This window comes from Vombatus ursinus, unplaced genomic scaffold, assembly GCF_900497805.2.
Source record: "Vombatus ursinus unplaced genomic scaffold, bare-nosed wombat genome assembly UNPS02014959.1, whole genome shotgun sequence".
In the NCBI taxonomy this organism is placed as follows: domain Eukaryota; kingdom Metazoa; phylum Chordata; class Mammalia; order Diprotodontia; family Vombatidae; genus Vombatus; species Vombatus ursinus.
The window spans coordinates 2,474,311-2,494,343 of NW_020954737.1; the positions used below are offsets into that span (position 1 = coordinate 2,474,311).

At 37.7% G+C, this 20,033-nt stretch overlaps 1 protein-coding gene across 2 annotated transcripts in view; it reads right to left on the minus strand.

Annotated features, from left to right (window-relative positions):
- Positions 1-618: 618 nt before the first annotated feature.
- The window catches only part of CCDC58 (coiled-coil domain containing 58), a 35,965-nt gene continuing 16,550 nt past the window's right edge, over positions 619-20,033 (minus strand). For both annotated transcript variants that reach the window (XM_027845230.1, XM_027845231.1), the window contains exons 3-5: positions 18,761-18,907; positions 4,007-4,066; positions 619-916 (exon numbers count right to left, since the gene is read on the minus strand). In XM_027845230.1, the coding sequence (XP_027701031.1) occupies positions 866-916; positions 4,007-4,066; positions 18,761-18,907 (258 nt within the window). In that variant the 3' untranslated portion in view covers positions 619-865. The remainder of the gene's footprint in view (positions 917-4,006; positions 4,067-18,760; positions 18,908-20,033) is intronic.

The window sequence follows — 20,033 nt, forward strand, 5'->3', positions numbered from 1 at the left end:
AAATTTAGCCAGAACCAGTTTGAAATGTAATATCCTATCTGGGTTTGATAACCCTTCTGTAGAGCTGAAAGAACCTGGACGTGAAGTCAGAGAAACTGAGTCTGAAATACAGCTTTACTATTCACTAGCAATGGCCTACAGAACTCACTTGCAGCCTCTCAAAGCCTCAGTTTCCTTACCTGTAAAATGAAGGGAGTTGGTTCCTACAAAATAAATAATAACAGCTGACGTTTTTACAGCATGACAAAGTGAAAAAATGGACAGAGAATTTAAATACCCTGACCAAAGATCACAGCAAGTAAAGTGCAGGGGCACTCTAATTGGATTTGATGATCTTGAAGGACCCTGCCAGCTCAGACATTCTGTAATTTGAGTTTTACAGGACTACTTTAAATTCTTGTTCTATTAATGACCAGCAAATCTTTGTAAAAATAAAGGGATAAATTCACACATCAGGTAAGACCAAATTCTTAAATCCCAAAATGGTCAACATTCCATCCTACTAATCGTTTCCCTCTATAAAAGTGACTGAATTTTGGCAACTGAAATTATGTTTATGCTTCTTTAAAGGGGATTCACTACTTCAGTATGGGAAAGGAATAAAAAAAATACGTACACTCCATCTGAAAATTATTTTAATAGTTACAAAACATTTTTTCACAGATTCAGTATAAAATAGCAGTTGATTTCTTCATAATTATTAGGATTATTTATACTTGAGGTCTTGGCAAAGTGGGCCTGAAATCAACAAAAGGTCTTGGTCTGTTGGCTCAGAAATCATCCTTCTAAGCTTCCTGCCCTTCCTGTGTCTGTCTTGCCCAGCTCTTAGGATATGACTATTTCCTTTAGAAATATCCTTCTTTCTTTATTCCTTCTTTGGAGGCTTGAAATGAACTCTGCAGCGTTCATTAAATACCTAGTTATTTGAAACAAAAACAAAAGTCACTGAATTGTCTTCTGTAAAACTAGGGACTCAAACCAAAAGAAATATTAGGTTATATAAGAAAAATATTCTGTTCTTGTTCCAGTTTCACAGACTTGGAAAACATTTCCTTACTAAAAAAGTTTCTTTACTAATTAATTTCAACTGGTTAATGAAATACTGTGTTTTTTAAAAAAGTTATTGAGGTTGGGGGAGGGGCAGACAAATAGAAGTCAATAATACCCATTTTTCGGACAACTGAAATACTGTAATGAATGTCAAATATCTTGAGGAAAAATAAATCTAGATAGTTTACTCAGTAACATGATAAAAATATATCAGAGATTTTATACAAGTAGAACATTAGTGTTAATTAAAATTAATACAAATATAGAATTTTTGTGACTAGGAAGCTTTATTTTCTGATGTAATTAATTTTCTTTGAGGATGATACCTATTGATAGGCACTAATCTGGCTATCCTAGTTCTGATAATCTCAGGTGAAGTGAAAAGCCAGTCATTTATTTTTAGGAAGCATACAAGTGGAACAAATGATATTACATGGTCCAATCCGATACAAGTCTACTTCTAGGTCCTGATTAATACTCCATATTTGTAGCACTTGGCTGATAAAGCTACAACGCATTCTCATGAACATGAAATCCTTTAATATATATGTGTTCAGTCCATCATTTGGCAGTCAACTCAGAAAAGATGTTATTTATATATAGTAACTGCATCAGTACCTGTATGATGTTAAATTTTTTTAAAAAATGGACTTCTTTAAAAGAATGTCTTGTTAACAATAAAATGTTTTTATAATTCATTTTTTTTTTACATTTCCTAACTATAGACAAAGTAATTAATATACAAATGGGTTAAGGGTGATTATTTCTAAATGAAAATTTGGGAAGGTCACCTTTGATGACAAAGGTAATCAAGAGGTGCTAGTATCAGGAGTCTTGAGTATGGCAAGACTCAAAAGGAGAGGAGTATTCAGTGTAAAGGGAAGGATTCAATAGTAAAAGCAGAGGGACAGGAAAACACAAGAGAAGCAGTTAGACAGAGGGTGACCTACATCCTTGACTCAGCTGTCAAACAGCTCTTCCTAAAGCACAAATGACCATGTCACTTCCCTACATAAAAAATTCCAATGGCTCCCTATCACTTCCTAGATCAAATATAAAACCGTCTATTTGGTGTTCAAAGCCCGACGTAAGCTGGCACCCCTTAGCTTTCTAGTCTTCTTATCCTGAGATGCAGCAGCACTGGCTTCTCTGCTGTTCCTCAGACAAGACTCTCCACCTCCCAACCCTGGACATTTTCACTGGCTGTACGCTGAGCCTGGTGCCTGGGATTCTCTCATCTCCACCTCCTGGCCTCCTTGGCTTCCCTTCAGGCCCCAGCTAAAATTTCTACCTTTTCAAGAAGCCTTTCCTGATTCCCTACCACTGGCCCTCCCCTCCCGATTCCAGGGCCCTCTCTCAGTTGATTATCTGTAATTTCTCCTATATAAACTTATATGCACATAATTGTTTGTACATTATTACCCTCTTCAGACCGTGAGCACCTTGAGAAGAGACTGTTTTTTTGCCTTTCATTGTATCCCAGCTCTTAGCACAGAGCAGGCACTTAATAAATGTTTATTCACTGACTAGAGCATAGGGTACTCTGCAGGGGAAAAGTGGGAGAATAAGAATGGAAATATAAGCAGGAGGTAGGAATTACACTGCTCTTGCATTTCCTTCTTGTCCTAAATGTACAGGAATTATGATGTAATATTGCAGTTCATTAAAAAAAAAAGTTATTTTTGCCCCCAATCTTTAGCTTTTTAATCATGTACATAATATAATCCATTTCCCTGGTAATTCTATTTATTTTATGTATTTAAAAATTTTATTCTGAAAAAGGTCCATGAAATTGAGGCAAAAAGAGGTTAAGTGATTTGTTCAAGGTTCACACAGCTAATTAGAGACAAAAGACAGGACTAGAACTAGTCCCTTTCTAAAAATTAGTTGCTATGATACTGGAGAAAGTTTTGGCTAAGAAATTAAACAATGGGAACCTGGCTAAAGGAGAATGTTAGCCTGTATATACCAAATCTCAAAAGTTAATCTCAGAGAATTAATTTCAAGGTAGCCTTTGAACAAATGACAAATTATACTTTCAATAAAAACAAACAAAAAAAACTTCAGAACTTTAGTAAGGATAGGTTTGAACTAGTATTACTCTGAACCTAGACAATTTCTCACAGCAAAAGTTTTGTAATCAGATATACTGGAGCGTAAGGAGGCAAATTTTACGTAGGCAAAATTTGGGAAGGTCATACATCTCTGATGAAAAAGGCTAATCATAAAAACTTTTCTACAGCACAGTAAAATAAATATCCCTATTAACTAAAATTTAAATTGGTATCAAGAATGTCAGACATACTGCACCACCACTAAATGTGGGGGATATACCTTGCTGTGGGGGCAGAGACTGGTAGATCATTTGAGCTTGGGAGTTCTGTGCTGCAAGGGGGCCAAAGTTCATCAGATGTCCACACTCAGTTCATAACTACTATAGAGAAACCCTGGAAGCTGCCTAAGGAGGAAAGAACTCAGGTCTGAAACTCAGGCTGGGCTCAGGAGTGGCTGCTGTCCTTCCAGCCAAGGTGAGATTGGGAGACCCAGTCCCACATCTCCTCCTCCCTCTCCAAAAAAGAAATACTGCACCAGCCACACCTCCCTAGCCCAGAGAGATAATGAATCAAGAATATACATTTATATCTTTGGCACATAACCTGCTGCTGTGAAGCTATTTTTAGGGCTTGTTCACATTCAAATCCAAAACAATACTGATTCCATTAAGATGCTGACAAAGATGAGAAATTAGCAAAGAAACTAATTTTCCTCCAAATGACAGATCTTTGTTCATATCCTCAGAGCAACAAGGCTCTCATTCTTCAGTGTCTCTCTCTCTTTGGCTTTGTGTTTCAGAGTGGTCACCTGTTTTGTGATCATGCCAGACTAAATAGAGAACAACTATCAACAAACAAAAACAAATAAAAAAGAGCAAGTAGAGCAAAGTGTTGTGGGGTACCTTCCAGCTTCGGTCATTTACTACTTCTTCAACATTCAGTTCTGACTGCATCCATTTCAACTGTAGGAAAGAAAACCAAGGAAGGGTATATGAAGTTATAAAAGCTAAAATTACAACATTTAAATCAAGGAACATTTACATGGGACTAAACTTTTAATTTATAAAACATGAAACATGTTTCTTAAGCGTTCATATTATCTAGTTAACTTTACCATATTTACTAATACAATTTCTTCCCTTTTAGCAGACATTTCAATTTTACCACTGAAATGGACAGGAGAAATCACACAAGTAAACTGCTGCTGTGGCCAGGGTGAAGTTGGTGGACTGTAAGATTACTGCAATGAATGCGAGGTCTAGGGTCGAGAGTCAAATGCATCTCACCTGAGAAGCACAGCGACTTTTAAAAATCAACGGGGTAGCTTTGCTGGCAACACCACCGTGTAACATGACCAGGTGTCAAGTTTAGAAAGCTTGGATTAATTATGAACTATTAAAGAGGCTGAATGTAATCATCTAATTAAATTTATGAGGCTATTCTCAAATTTCTGATGTGTTATAAACATTATTGATACATTTTAACTTTAAATGACAGACATCCAAACATACCAAGTACATCCCCCCCAAAAAGTAAGCATAACGACCTAAAAATAAATTGCAATGATGTATGTCATGTCCCATTTTTGTAGTTTACTATTTAATGGAGAGGATGTGTGCTTCATCTTTCATAATTTGGTACTGATGCTGTTCACTTCATCTGTTCTGAGTTTTGTTGCCATTTACTGTTGTCTTTACTTGAAGTGTTCTTTTGCCTCTGCTCTCCCCACTCCACATCACCTAAGTCTTCCCATAGTTCTCTGAATAATTCATATTATGTCTTATGGCAAATATTCTATTATATCCATATGCCACAGCTTCAGCCATTTTCTAATTTAGAGGTAAATTATTTTTGTTTTGAGGGTTTTTGTTTGTTTTTGCTATTACAGAATATGAATGGGATACTCTGCACCACTAGAGGGAGTACTCACATTAATGAGATCAAGGTTCACAAACAGAAGGCTGTTACTACGAATGTTTTTGTATACATGGGCCCTTTTGTTGCCGATAATCTTCCTATACCAAAAACCTAGTAGTGAAATCAATGGGTCAAAGGGTATGAATAATTTAGTGAATTTTTAACCCATAATACAAAACTGTTTCCCAGAATGGTTGGATCAACATTGACATCTCAACTAGTGAAGCAGCATATGGCCCATTATTAAAAAACTTGGGAGCCCCTGATTTAGGGAAATGTAACTCAAGATTTGTTAGTACAGCCTTAAGCCTTTTCCCTTTAACTTTCAACAAAAAAGTTCCTTTTGCCCCTCCCCCTCTTTCCTTCAATGGCTTTTATGGAATTCTCAGAGCTGCAGCTTCTGGGGTTGGGGGGGAGGTGTTGGGGGAAAAGAGACCAAAAGAAAAAAAAGAAAAGAGGAAAAAAAATTAAAACAAACACATTTCCTCATCAAAACTAGAGATAGAAAATTATTGGGGGGGAGGGAGGAAACATAAGTAAACATGATCTTTTGCTTAGGCATTTAACTAGTTTGAGCCACGGATGAGAGTTGACTGAGACTGGTAACATTTTAAAGGAACACATTACTTTGTTTAAGTAATCATTGACCAGAAAGTGAATGTGTAAATGTGTGTAACGTATCATAATGTGCCACCTACTCACCGCATACAATGAATTCCCCAGCAGAACAGCAGTCTAGGTCAAGAGGAATTTTAGCTCACAGAGGCAGTCCTGAACACAAAGATACTCTAAGTGTTGCTTAGGCTAAACCTAGAAATATTAAACTGAACTGATTTTTTAAAAAGTTTTAACATCTTATGCACATTTCTACAATCACAATCATATCCTTTGCTCACGAATCCAGGCTCCTTCTTGTCTATTCACTTATTTTTTTCAAAGACTCACAGAGATAGAGCTGAACAGGACTTCAGAAATCATCTAGTGTGACACTATCATTTTTAGCGATGAGGAAACAGAGGTCCAAAAGTGAAGTGATTTGCCCCCACACACAGATATTTGGTGGAAGGAATGAAAACTAGGTTCCTTGACTTCCTGACTAGTAGTTTTCCCCTCACTATAGCATGCTGTCTCCCACTTGAAAATCTTCATATTAATAACTACTATGCATATGATACTTTAAAGTTGACAAAATATTTTCTTCACAAAGATCCTATAAGGTAGGTTGTATAAGTATCCTCATTTGACAGACAAGGAAACAGGTTCAGAAATAAACTGACTTGTCTACGGTTGCATGCTAATAAATTTTAGATTTATGACTCAAATCCACACCTTCTGCCTCCAAGTCTGGTCTTCCAACCACTATATCTTTTTTTAAAAAAATTCATATTTTTTATTAATTAATTTTTAGTTTTCAACATTCACTTCCACAAGATTGAGTTCCAAATTTTCTCCCCATCTCTTCCTTCCTCTCACCCCAATGGTGTGCATTCTGAATACCCTTTCCCCAAATCTGCCTTCCCTTCTATCACCCCCTCCCCTTTTCTTATCCCTTCCCCCTTCTATTTTCCTGTAGGGCAGGACAGATATTTATACCCTACTACCTGTATATCTTATTTCCCAGTTTAACTGGGAAATAATTTAACCTGTAAACAACTTTTAACATTCATTTTTAAAACTTTAAGTACCAAATTCTTTCCCTTCCTCCCTCCCCACCCATCCTCATTGACAAGATAAGCAATTTGATATAGGTTATATGTGTGTAGTTATACAAAACACTTCCATAATAGTCATGTTGTGAGAAACTATATTTCCCTCCATCCTATGCCACCCCCCATTTACCTCTCCTTTGACCCTGTCTCTCCTCAAAAGTGTTTGTTTTTGATTACCCCTCCCCCAATCTGCCATCCCTTCTATCATCTCCACCCCTTTATCCCTTTCCTCCCTTTTCTGGTAAGGTAAATAGATTTCCATACCCAATTGAGTGTGTATGTTATTCTCTCCTTAAGTCAAATCAGATGAGAGTATGATTCACTCACTCCCTCTCACCTCTCTCCCTCCACTGTAAAAGCTTTTTCTTGCCTTTTTTTTAACTTTTTAAAATTAATAAGCATTTATTGTTCTGTTCCTTCTACCTTCCTCCAATGTAAAAAGGAAAAAGAAAACTTTGTAACAAATACAGATATTCAAGTAGAAAAAAATTCTGCATTGCCCTTTTCCACAAATATGTATCTTATTTAACATCCTAAGTCCACCATCTTTCTGTCAGGAGATGAGTAACATTCTTCATCATCACTCTTGTAGAATCACGTTTATCAGTATATTGATCAGCATTCTCAAGTGTTTCAACATTTTTGCCTTTTCAACGTCATTGTTGCATAAATTGTTCTCCTAGTCCTGCTCCCCTCAATCTATATCAGTTCATTCAAGTCTTTCCAGGATTTTCTTAACTACTTTTGTAATCATTTCTTTTTTTTATGGCAATTTTTATTTATTTTTTTGTTTTCAACATTTACTTCCACAAGATTTTGAGTTCCAAATTTTCACCCCATCTCGCCCCTCCCCTCACCCCAAGATGACATGCATTCTAAATACCCCTTCCCCTAGTCTGCCTTCCCTTCTATCTCTCCCCCCCCTTCTCTTATCCCCTTCCCCTTCAATTTTCCTGTAGGGCAGGATGGATTTCTGTACTCCATTTCCTATATTTCTTATTTCCCAGTAGCATGTGAAAACTTTTTTTTTTTTAAAACATGTGTTTTTAAAACTTTGGGTTCCAAATTTTCTCCCTTCCTCCCTCCTCACCCACCCTCATTGATAAGGCAACTAAATATAGGTTATATATGTGCAGTTATGCAAAACACTTCCATAGCAGACATGCTGTGAAAAACTAACTCTATTTCCCTTAATCCTATCCCGCCCACCCATTTATTCTATTCTTTCTTTTGACCCTGATCCTCCTCAGAAGTATTTGCTTCTGATTACTCCCTTTCCCAATCTGCCCTCTTCTCTATCATTCCCCTATTCTCTTGTCCCCTTCCTCCCCTATTTTCCTGTAGGGTAAGACAGATTTCCACACCCAATTGAGTGTGTATGTTATTCCCTCCTTAAGTCAAATCCCATGAGAATAAGATTCACTCATTCCCTCTCACCTTCCCCCATTTCCCCTTCACTGTAAGAGCCTTTTCTTTCTCTTTTTTTTGTGGGATAATTTACCCCTTTCTACCTCTTCCTTTCTCCTTCTCATAGTATATTCCTCTCTCATCCCTTAATTTTATTCTCCAGGTATGACAACTTCATTTTCAACTCACCCTGTGTCCTCTATCTATCTATATCTACATATACGTACACATAATTTTTTCCCTTCTAACTACCCTAATACTGACAAAGGTCTCATGAGTTACAAATATCATCTTTCCATGCAGGAATGTAAACAGTTCAACTTTAACAAGTCTCTTATGATTTTCTCTTTCCTGTTTACCTTTTCATTTTCCACTTGAGTCTTGTATTTGAAAATCAAATTTTCTATTCAACTCTGGTCTTTTCATCAAGAATGTTTGAAAGTCCTCTATTTCACTGAATAGCCATTTTTTTCCCCTGCAGGATTATTCTCAGTTTTGCTGGGTAGGTGATTCTTGGCTGTAATCCTACCTCCTTTGACCTCTGAATACTATATTCCAAGCCCTCTAGTTCCTTCATGTAAAAGTAGCTAAATCTTGTGTTATCCTGATTGTGTTTCCACAATACTTGAACTGTTTCTTTCTGGCTGCTTGTAATATTTTCTCCTTGACCTGGGAACTCTGGAATTTGGCTACAATATTCCTAGGAGTTTTCCTTTGCGGATCTCTTTCAGGAGGAGATTGGTGGATTCTTTCAATTTCTATTTTGCCCTCTGGTTCTAAAATATCAGGACAGTTTTCCTTGATAATTTCTTGAAAGATGATGTCTAGGCTCTTTTTTTGATTATGGCTTTCAGATAGTCCAATAATTTTTAAATTCTCTCTCCTGGATCTATTTTCCAGGTCACTTGTTTTTCCAATGAGATATTTCACATTGTTTTCTAATTTTTCATTCTTTTGAATTTGTTTTACAGTGTCTTGATTTCTTGTAAAGTCACTAGCTTCCAATTGCTCTATTCTAATTTTTAAGGAAGTATTTTCTTTAGTGATCTTTTGTACTTCCTTTTCCATTTGGCCAATTTTGCTTTTTAGGTCATTATTCTCCTCATTGGCTTTTTGGACCTCTTTTGCCATTTGGGTTAGGCTATTTTTTAAGGTGTTATTTTCTTCAGTATTTTTTTGGGTCTCCTTTAGCAAGCTGTTGACTTGTTTTTCATGATTTTCTTGCATCACTCTTAGTTTTTCCTCTACTTCTCTTACTTGCTTCTCAAAATCCCTTTTGAGCTCTTCCAAGGCCTGGGACTGATCCATATTTTTCTTGGAGGCTTTGGATGTAGGAGCTTTGGCTTTGTTGTCTTCTTCTGGTTGTATGTTTTGATCTTCTTTGTCACCAAAGTAAGATAATATATTCTGACTTGTTTTGCACTGCTTACTCATGATCCTGGCCAATTACTTGAGTTTCAAACTCTTTGTTAAGGTAAAAGTCTGCTTTCAATGTGAAGAGTGCATTGTCCCAAGCTTCAGGGGTTTGTACAGCTGTTTTCAGAGGTACTTCTAGGGGCCTGTAAATTTTCAGTTCTTCCAAGGTAGTATGATAAGGGGTGAGGTGTTTTCTCTCCACCACCACAACAAACTCCACCACACCAGTGTTCCTCCTCGCCCCAGGACCGCCCCTCAGAACTGTGACCCAGATCCAAGCACTGGTAAAGCAAGAGATTCCTGCCTCAGCACTGGCAAAGAGATCCCTGAAATCCCCCTCTGATCAGCCACTCGATTCCCCCTTCAGTCTGTGGGGTGGAAGCTCAGGAAAAAGCCGGGGCCCGGGCCGCGCTCGAGACTTGTGACTGAGACCTAGTTCCTCTCTCACCCCAGTCACAGACTTTTCCCACTGACCTTCTAAGTCGTCTTTGGCATTCAGGGGTTGAGAAGTCTGGCAACCGCCATAGCTGCCCACGATTCAGTCTCCTGAGGCCTGCTCCAGGGTCGCTGCAGCCTGCGTGCCCACACCTAACTGCGCTCCTCTCCCCACCCGGGGCGACAGACCTTTCAGATCAACCATCCAGGCTGTCTTTGGCGGGAAATTTGTTTCACTCTGTCTTTATGTGGGTTCTGCAGCTTCAGAATTTGTTTAGAGCCATTATTTTTATAGGTATTTGGAGGGCTTTTCTTGCCTCTTTTATATGAGATAATTTACCCCATTCTACCTCTCCCTTTTTCATTCCCCCAGTACAATCCTCTCTCACCCCTAATTTTATTTTTAGATATCATTCCTTCATATCCAACTCATCCTGTGCCCTCTGTCTGTATGTATTCCCTCCAACTACCCTAATAATGAGAAAAGTCTCATAAGCTACAAATATCATCCTTCCGTGTAGGAAAGTAAACAGTTCAACTTTAATAAGTTCCTTATGATTTCTCTTCCCTGTTTAACCTTTTCATGCTTCTCTTGAGTCTTGTATTTGAAAGCCAAATTTTCTATTCAGCTCTGATCTTTTCATCAAGAATGCTTGAAAGTCCTCTATTTCACTGAATGTCCATTTTTCCCCTGAAGGATTATATGATTCGTGTAGGACTCAGTTTTGCTGAGTAGGTGATTCTTGGTTTTAATTCTAGCTCCTTTGACCTCTGAAATATTATATTCCAAGCCCCGATCCCTTAATGTAGAAGCTGCTAAATTTTGTGTTACCCTGATTGTGTTTCCACGATACCTGAATTGTTTCTTTCTGGCTACTTGCAATATTTTCTCTTTGACCTGAGGGAACTCTGGAATTTGGATATAATATTCCTAGGAGTTTTCCTTTGGGGATCTCTTTCAGGAGGTGACTGGTAGATTCTTTCCATTTCTATTTTACCCTCTGGTTCTAAAATATCAGGGCAGTTTTCCTTGATAATTTCTTTTAAGATGATATCTAGAATCTTTTTTTTTTTGATCATGGCTTTCAGGTAGTCCAATAATTTTTAAATTAACTCTCTTGGATCTATTTTCCAGGTCAGTTGTTTTTCCAATGAGATATTTCACACTGTCTTCTATTTTTTCATTCTTTTGGTTTTGTTTTATAATTTCTCAATTTCTCATAGAGTCATTAGCTTCTATCTGCTCCATTCTAATTTTTAAGGAATTATTTTCTTGAATGAGCTTTCGGACTTCCTTGTCCATTTGGCCAGTTCTGCTTTTTAAGCATTCTTCTCCTCATTGCCTTTTTGAACCTCTTTAGCCATTTGGGTTAGGCTATTTTTTAAGGTGTTATTTTCTTCAGTATTTTTTTGGGTCTCCTTTAGCAAGCTGTTGACTCGTTTTTTTACGATTTTCTTGTATCACTTTCATTTCTCTTTCCAATTTTTCCTCTACTTCCTTACTTGCTTTTCAAAATTCTTTTTGAGCTCTTCCATGGCCTGGGACTGATTCATATTTTTCTTGGAGGCTTTGGATGTAGGAGTTTTGACTTTGTTGTCTTCTTCTGGTTGTATGTTTTGATCTTCTTTGTCACCAAGTAAGATTCTATAGTCTGACATTTTTTTTTTTGCATTGTTTGCTCATGTTCCCAGCCAATTACTTGACTTTTTAACTCTTTGTTAAGGTAGGGCTCAACTTCCAGTGTGAAGGGTGTGCTGTCCCAAGCTCCAGCAGTTTTGTGCAGCTGTATTCAGAGGTACTTCTAGGGACCTGTAAATTTTCAGTTCTTCCAAGGCAGTATGATCAAAGGAGAGGTGTTTACTTCTTTTCTAGCCTGTACTCCGGTCCATGAGTGACCACAAGCACTTTTCTCTGCACTGGAACTGTGAGGAGGATTCCCTCTCCACTGCCACTACAAGCTCTGTCACATCAGTGCTCCTCCTATCCCTAGTACTGCCACCCAGAACTGTGACCCAGATCCATGCATGAGCAAAGCAAGAGAATCCTGCCTCAGCACCAGCAAAGAGATCCCTGTAATCCCCCTCTGATCAGCTGTTCGATCCCCCCACCATCTCTGGGCCGAGAGCTCTAGAAGTAGCTGCCGCCCCAGAGCCAGGGCTAGACCGCACTCCCCTCTCACTCAGGTCCAAAAGACTTTTCCTACTGACCTTTCAAGACGTCTTTGGTGTTTGTGGGTTATGAAGTCTGGAAATTGCCATAGCTGCCAGTGATTGATTTGCCTGAGGCCTGCTCCAGGTTTCCTGGGGCCCTGTCTTTCCCTACATGGTCCATGGTGAACTGTGCTCCTCTCCCAGCCTGGTGCAACAGACCTTTCCCATCAACTATCCAGGTTGTCTTGGGCTGGAAATTTGTTTCCCTCTGTCTTTTTGTGGGTTCTGCTGCTCTAGAATTTGTTAAGAGTCATTTTTTACAGGGGTTGGGGGAAGAGCTCAAGCAAGTCACTGCTTTTACTCTGCCATTTTGGCTCCACCTCTCCCCCCCCATATACTTTAACCATGTGCACGTAAATATGCTCACACAAAGTATCTCTAAGACTAGATGGTCCCAGGGGATAGCCCACATTCTGGAATAAACAATGACTAGGGAGGTGGGAACCAGGGAAATATCCCACAGGAAATTACATTGTAGGAAAATTCCATTTCCAGCAAAAATGCAAGGCTGATGATGATCAAATAGTATCTTTTAATAGTCCTCTTGAAACTAGTTTCAGCGGAGGAAAGATCCCATGTTACAATAATGAGTCTCTCACAGTCTTTTCATCCTTATTTTTTTCTACTAGGAAGTCCCAGAAACTATTAAAGTTTGAGGGTACCACATGCCTTCATATATTGCTGCTGGAAGGTGTTACTGTATCTGCATACCTATCTTTGGGCACGGATGTTTATAAGGGAGTGTCCATAACTGGCATATAAAATTTTGTAACCCTAGGTGTAGATACCTCCTAATTCTATTGACTTCTATCCCTTTTCTATCCTGGAAACATTCCTGTTCCTTACTTCCAACCAATCACAGTTCTCCAATCCAATCAACATTTACTAATTGCCTACTATGTGCCAGGCACTATGATAAGCACTAGGGATACAATTAATAAAGGACAGTCCCTGTCCTCAAGGAGCTTACAATGTAAACAAGGAGACAACACATTAAAGGAAGGAGGAAAGTGGAGTGTGAGATACCAGATGGTACCCAGCTGGGGCTGGGGGGGTGGGGTTTAGAGAAGGGTAATCTCGTTTGTGGAGTTGAAACCTGGCAGAGTAGTAGATAGGTGGTCAAAGGATATGAACAGGCAGTTTACAGAATTAGGAATCACAGCTAACTACAGTCATGAAAAAATGCTCTAAATTACTACTGATTAGAGAAATGCAAATTAAAACAACTCTGAGGTACCATCTCACACCTCTCAGATTGGTTAATAAGACAGAAAAGAAAAATGACAAATGTTGGAGGAGATGTGGAAAAATTAGGACACCAATGCATTGTTGGTAGAGTTGTGAACTGATCTAACCATTCTGGAGAGCAATTTGGAAGTCTCCCCAGAGGGCTATAAAACCATGCATACCCTTTGATCCCACAATACCATTGCTAGGTCTCTATAATAAAGAAATAAAAAAATAATAAAGGGAAAAGTAACTATACATACAAAAATATTCATAGCAAACAAAGAACTGTAGTGGCAAAGAATCTGAAATTGAGGGAATGCCCAACAACTGGGGAATAAATGAACAAGTTGTGGTATATGATTTTGATGGAATACTATTGTACTATAAGAAATGACGAACAGGATAGCTTCAGAAAAGCCTGGAAAGACTAACATGAACTGATGCAAAGTGAAGTGAGCAGAACCAGGAGAACGCTGTACACAGTAACAGCAATACTGTATAATAACCAACTGTGAATGATTTAGCTATTCTGAGAAATACAATGATCCAAGGCAATTCCAAAGGACTAGGATTTGTGATTAAAAATGCTATCCACCCCCAGAGAAAGAACTGATGGAATCTGAATGCAGATAGAAGTATACTTTATCAACTTTTTCTTTTTTTCTGTTTTTGGTCTATGTTTTCTTTTGCAACACGACATACATGAGGAAAAAATGAGAGGAAGAAACAATGCACACAAGTTTGTGGAGTTGCTAGTGTCCTGCTGGGTATTTCACTGCTATGCTTTAGTACTCTGAGACCCTTAAGACTCTCAAACAGTGCATGAAGTAGACACTGCTGATGGATTACATCAAACTAGTGTGTCCTTCATGATATCCAATCCCAAGGTGGGGAACCTGCAGCCTTGAGGCCACATGTGGCTCTCTAGGTCCTCAAGTATGGCCCTTTGACTAAATCCTAACTTCATAGAACAAATCCCCTTAATAAAAAGATTTGTTCTGTAAAACTTGGACTCAATCAAAAGGTTGCACTTGAGGACCTAGAGGGACACATGTGACCTTGAGGCTGCAGGTTCCCCACCCCTGTCCAATGCCATCCACCAGCCATGAAGGACACAACATTGGAGATAACGTCAAGACCTTTTCAGTCTCGGTATCTTACAAACAGCATTGACTAAAGTCCCATCAATCTCTCCTTGGTTTTCAGCAGTATAACATACAGTATAACAGCCTCATATTACCATCTGACACAGTAAGATTTAGGTTAAAAAAATTTTAGTTTTAAGAATTTTATTAACTGTACTGTATCTATGGTACTATAGATTTCATGTGTAACGAAAAGTGAGTATTTTGTGAAACTGGTGGATTTTTTATTGAAATGGTAGCACCAAAGGTCACAGAATTCTAGGAAATTACTAGCGAGAAAAAATGTTTTGCATGTTACTAAACTTTACTGCATTTTATGGGTTATTTTATGGTTATTGTGTTAAGAAAAGTACATATTATAAGAATTAAGTTAAATTAAAATTTAATAAGTCTACATAGTCAAGTAAAACAAAGCCATACCTGGCTATGTCCAAAAATGTATGTCTCATTTTGTACCCTGAGTTCATTACCTCTCTGTTAGGAGGTAGGTAGTATGCTTCATGACTAATCCTCTGGAATTGTGGTTGGTATTGAATAGTTTCTAATTGTTTTCTTAGTTATTTTCCTTTACAATGTTCTTGTTACTATATAAATTATTCTCTTTTTTCTGCTCATTTCACTCTTTATCAGTTCATACAAATCTTTTTTTTTTTTTGGTTAATTTTTTGGTGAGGCAACTGGGGTTAAGAGAGCTGCCCAGGGTCACATGGCTATTAAGTGTCAAGTGTGGTCTGAGACAGGATTTGAATGCAGGTCCTCCTGACTCCAGGGCTGGTGCTCTACCAACTGTATCACCTAGCTGCCCCATCATACAAATCTTTTCAGATGTCTGAAACTGTCCCTTTTGTCATGTCATATGACACAATAAAGTCCATTATACTCACATACCATAATTTGTTCAGCCATTCCACAATTGATAGGTTCATGATCAAGTGTGGGATTTATGATAGGAAAACATCACTGAACTGACAGGAACATGGAGCTCTGAATTTTAGTTCCAGCTGCGCTAATAACCAGTTCTGTTGGTTACTACCAATTTTACCTCTTTAGGTCTCAGTGATCTCCCAAGGCCCTTTCACCTCTAAGATACCAAGATTCTATAATGTCTCCACTACAACAACCTTACTCCAGTGCCTTATCACAACATGGACATGATTCTGGTTTCCTGAAAGTTAGGTCTTCAGAATACAGGCTCTGGTAAGGTCTACAAGAGTAAAAAGTCAATTCTGGCCACAGGTTATGCTTGCTGCCGGAGGAGCACCCTAGATAAAGTATAGAGAGGCTCACTGCCAGAAGGCTGGCCAATAGATAATGAATTCTTTGGTTATGACAAAACATGAACACAGATAAAAATATAAAATGGTGTTTAGTCTTGTACTGGTTCATTTCTATCTCTGCAGGAAGTAGCAGAATGGTAGAAGTAACAAAGATTATAGTTTTAGACAACCTCCAAAATTCCAGTCCAAGTGTGAGATCCTTGGCCAAGAACCAATAAATTGACTGATATACCACATCCACATCACCACAAAGTATTAAGAAACCTAGAGGAAGGCCACTACAGACCTGTCTCCACAAGGCAAAGTCAAAGCAAAGATCTTCTACCCTACAGATGAAGACTTACACAATGTAGAGAATCTGCCAAGTATAATAATTTGGCCATCATTCCTCTTTTTGAAAAGGTCACCCCACTATTGTCACAGCCACGAAGAGTGGTAAACATCCAGAACTTGGACAGCTTTTTAAACAATAAGGGCAAATATCACTTAATGACTATACAATTTTGACATTGAGGGAAAAAAAATTACTCAAGATTTTGAAATTTCCACAATCACTTCAATCATTAGGAAGAAATCTAACTGGGGTAACTCCTAGAAAGCCTCTTCGTACTATACCACTAAAAATCCTGGCCAAAATTCTTACGGAGAAGTTACTGAATCTATTCATCATCAGAACATTCCTAAAATGACACTGTGTCTTTGGAGGAGAATGGAATAGCAGACAGTCGCACATTAAAAACTAGAAACTGTTAAGAACTCCAGAAAAGGCAAAATGGCATAGTGGAGAGAGGGCCAGCCTTGGAGTGAAGAACATCTGGCGTTCAAGCCCTACCTCTGACACATACTGGCTCTGGGATCCTGGGCAAGTTATTTAATCTTTCAGTGACCCTGGCAACTCTCTAAAGCTTAGTTACAGAGTAGTTATTAATCTGTAATGGTTAAAGGGCTTTTCTCACCAAAAATTCCCTATGAATGAAATTTTAGTTTACTAAAGAAATTTTAGTTCCTTAAAAGAAAGCAAAGCAAAATTACAAACAGCATTATGACAATGCAAAAGCATTTTATACTATTAATAGATCTAGATTCACACATCTTTGAAATGACGGGCTACTCTCAATTAACAAATGAAATAATGGCAAACTTACATGTTTCAGCATGAATAGGTTATCTGACTCATTCTCTATCACCAAGGGAGTGCAGCAAGGCTATGCAATATATTCCAGTATTTTTAAAAAATGCTGGCATGCTTAATAATGCAACAGGGAACCTACTTGTCTTAATATATATTCAGATATCTAGGAAACGCTTCGAATCAGCAACATTATAGGGAGCAAGCTGTGTCACCCAGGAATTTTGATGCTTCTAAAAGTGTCACCAGTTACTTGTTCACATACAAAGAGGCAAACAACTGATTAAAAAAAACTATTTTGAAGACTCAATATCATACAGAGACTTGGCTGTCAATAGGATAGGCTAGCTGAGGGGGGCTAAAAATTTTTTCTAGGAAGGAAGAAGTTGGCTTGGAGTGGTACCACTAGCTAAGACAGAAAGTAGAAACTAAGCCAGAGAATTTGGGTACCCAGAACTCAAGATCTAGGTAACACAAGTCTACTTAACAATCATGGGGCATTAGAGCCTAACAGTAAACCAAAGGGTCTATAAGGTAGGGACTCCTTATATACCCCGGCCAACAATCAAAACTGGTCTCCCAGACTAGTTAGGCTTGAACTAAACCAAAGAAATTAGGAACCCTAGATGAAAGGTTGTGACCAGGAATCAAGAACTAGGCAAAACATCTGGATAACAGACATGGTACCTTCCAGCTTTAGGATTCTATGAAATGTTAACAAGTTTTCAATATTAAGAACCACTTCCTCATTAGAAGTTGGCCTTTGAAAAAAATTTCTTTAAAAGTAATACAAAATGTAAATGTGCTAATTATAATTGGAAAAATGAAAACATGAAACTCTTGATATATTGCCTTATATCCACCAAATTGGCAAAGACAGTAAAAGATGACAAAATTTAATGCTGATATGTTTGTGGGAAAATCTGTATGCTAACAATATTGCAGATGATGCTATGAGTAATTTCAATTTTTTCAGAAAGTAACATGGAATTGTACCACGGGTTATAAAAATGTTTTTACTCTTTGGCTGACCAATGCCATTACTAATTTTCTCTCTTAAGGACATAATAGACAGGGGAAAAAAAGATTTATCTGTATAAAGATGTTTCTAATAGCACTATTTATAAAAGCAAAAAAATTGAAAACAAATAATGCACCAATAACTTGGGGAAGAGTTAAGCAAATTATAGTACATGATACAACTACTTTATAAGAAATAATGAATATGAAGTAAAGAAATATAGTTAAGACTTACATGAAGCTATTCAAGGCAAAGAACCAAAAGAACAAAATACATAGTGACAACCACCTATGTAGGCAACATAAGTAACAACAAAATACTTTGTTACACCTTATTAAAGTTAATATACACAGCTTCTATTTCTTGAGATCAGCAGTTCTGAAACTTTTGAGTCTCAAGACCTCTTAAAAATTATGGACTTCCCAAAAGTTTTTACTTATGTGGGTTATAGCTACCAATAATTACTGTTTCAGAAATTATGAAAATAGTTTTGACTTCACACATTCCCTAAAAGGGTGCAGATGCCAAGGGATCACCAGACCACATCTTGAGAACCACTGCTTTAGATGATATATGAATATCAGAAGTATAACTTTACATACACAATCGTTGATATTCATTTTTTATACTGTTTGGTTGTTTTCAAGGTTTGTGGGTTTAAAGCCTTGATTCTTTTTTTCACTTACCTGAATTTTGATACTTGTTAATGGAAATTAAAATGTATTAACTGAAAAAAAAAATGAATATGCTTCTACTTACCTTTGTCTGCTCTTTTCTAATTTGTTTTAATAATGTTAAATCATTCAAATCCTTCTCTCTCTGTTCTTGAAGGGTGTTTACTATTGCTGATGTCTGAGCTATGCAGTTTTTTATTACTTTATCCCTGCTGGCATGAGCTTCCATCAACTAAAAGAAGAAAGCAGAAAAAAAGAAACACACAAAAAGTTTTTTAAAAAATATCCTTAAGGGGCAGTTAGGTGGCGCAGTGGATAGAGCACTGGCCCTGAAGTCAGGAGGACCTGAATTCAAATCCGGCCTCAGACCAAACACTTGACATGTACTAGCTGTGTGACCTTGTGCAAGTCACTTAACCCTGATTGCCTCACTTAAAAAAAAAAAAATCCTTAAATTTCAAGACCATAAGAAACCAAACTTCTTAAACAAACTTAACCTTATAGTACAGAAGATTTTGCTGAGTCTGTTACATTATCTTGTCAACCATTCTCAGGGTTTAATCTAAGAAAGACAAATGAAATTAGGTTGTCTGCACATTTATTTCTCTCAAGTAGGCAAGTATATATATGTGGAGCTGCAGTCAAAAAGCTGAGCTCACTTTGGGGTCCAGGGTATTCAATTAATGTATCCTTCAAACAGTAGGTGCTCCCAAGAGGTGCCAATCAACTCTTGATTGGTTGACACACTGGGAGGTGGGCTACATTAAAATGAAGGTCTTGGGATACATGACTTAGGTCGCCTAAATCTTGGCCAAAGAGATATCCACTTCTATATCACTTATCTTAACAACAGCGAGAACCAACATTTTTCTAGACCTGTATGCAAAAACACAATAAGCAGGCATATACACATTAGCTGAAACTTAGAGCTTCCTCCTTGCCTGATTAGATCGTGGCCTTGATAAATCCCAAAGAAGATTTCGTACACTGGTTAGTTTCTAGATAATTGTCCTTTTGGCAGAAATCCATGATTTAGTAAACACTGCAACGATTGCAGGTATGTCTGGCTTGCTGGGTACTCAGTCTGCCTCCTGATTAGAATATTCTGATTCACAGATCAGGTCAGCTTCCTCTGGACAGGAAGAAGGTCAAGCAGACCAAGGTGGTTAGTAGGGTCATCAACCACTCTTTCATAATTTTCATAATTTTTATAATCTATAGAAGAAAAGGCAAGAAAGTCAAGTTCTTAAAAATGTGGAAGTTTTGATGATCTATAATAATCAAAGTCTGGGAAGAAAAAAACAATTCTGTTTCTATAGAATTTGCCTTTATAATTCCTCTTTCCTTCCTCTATCTTC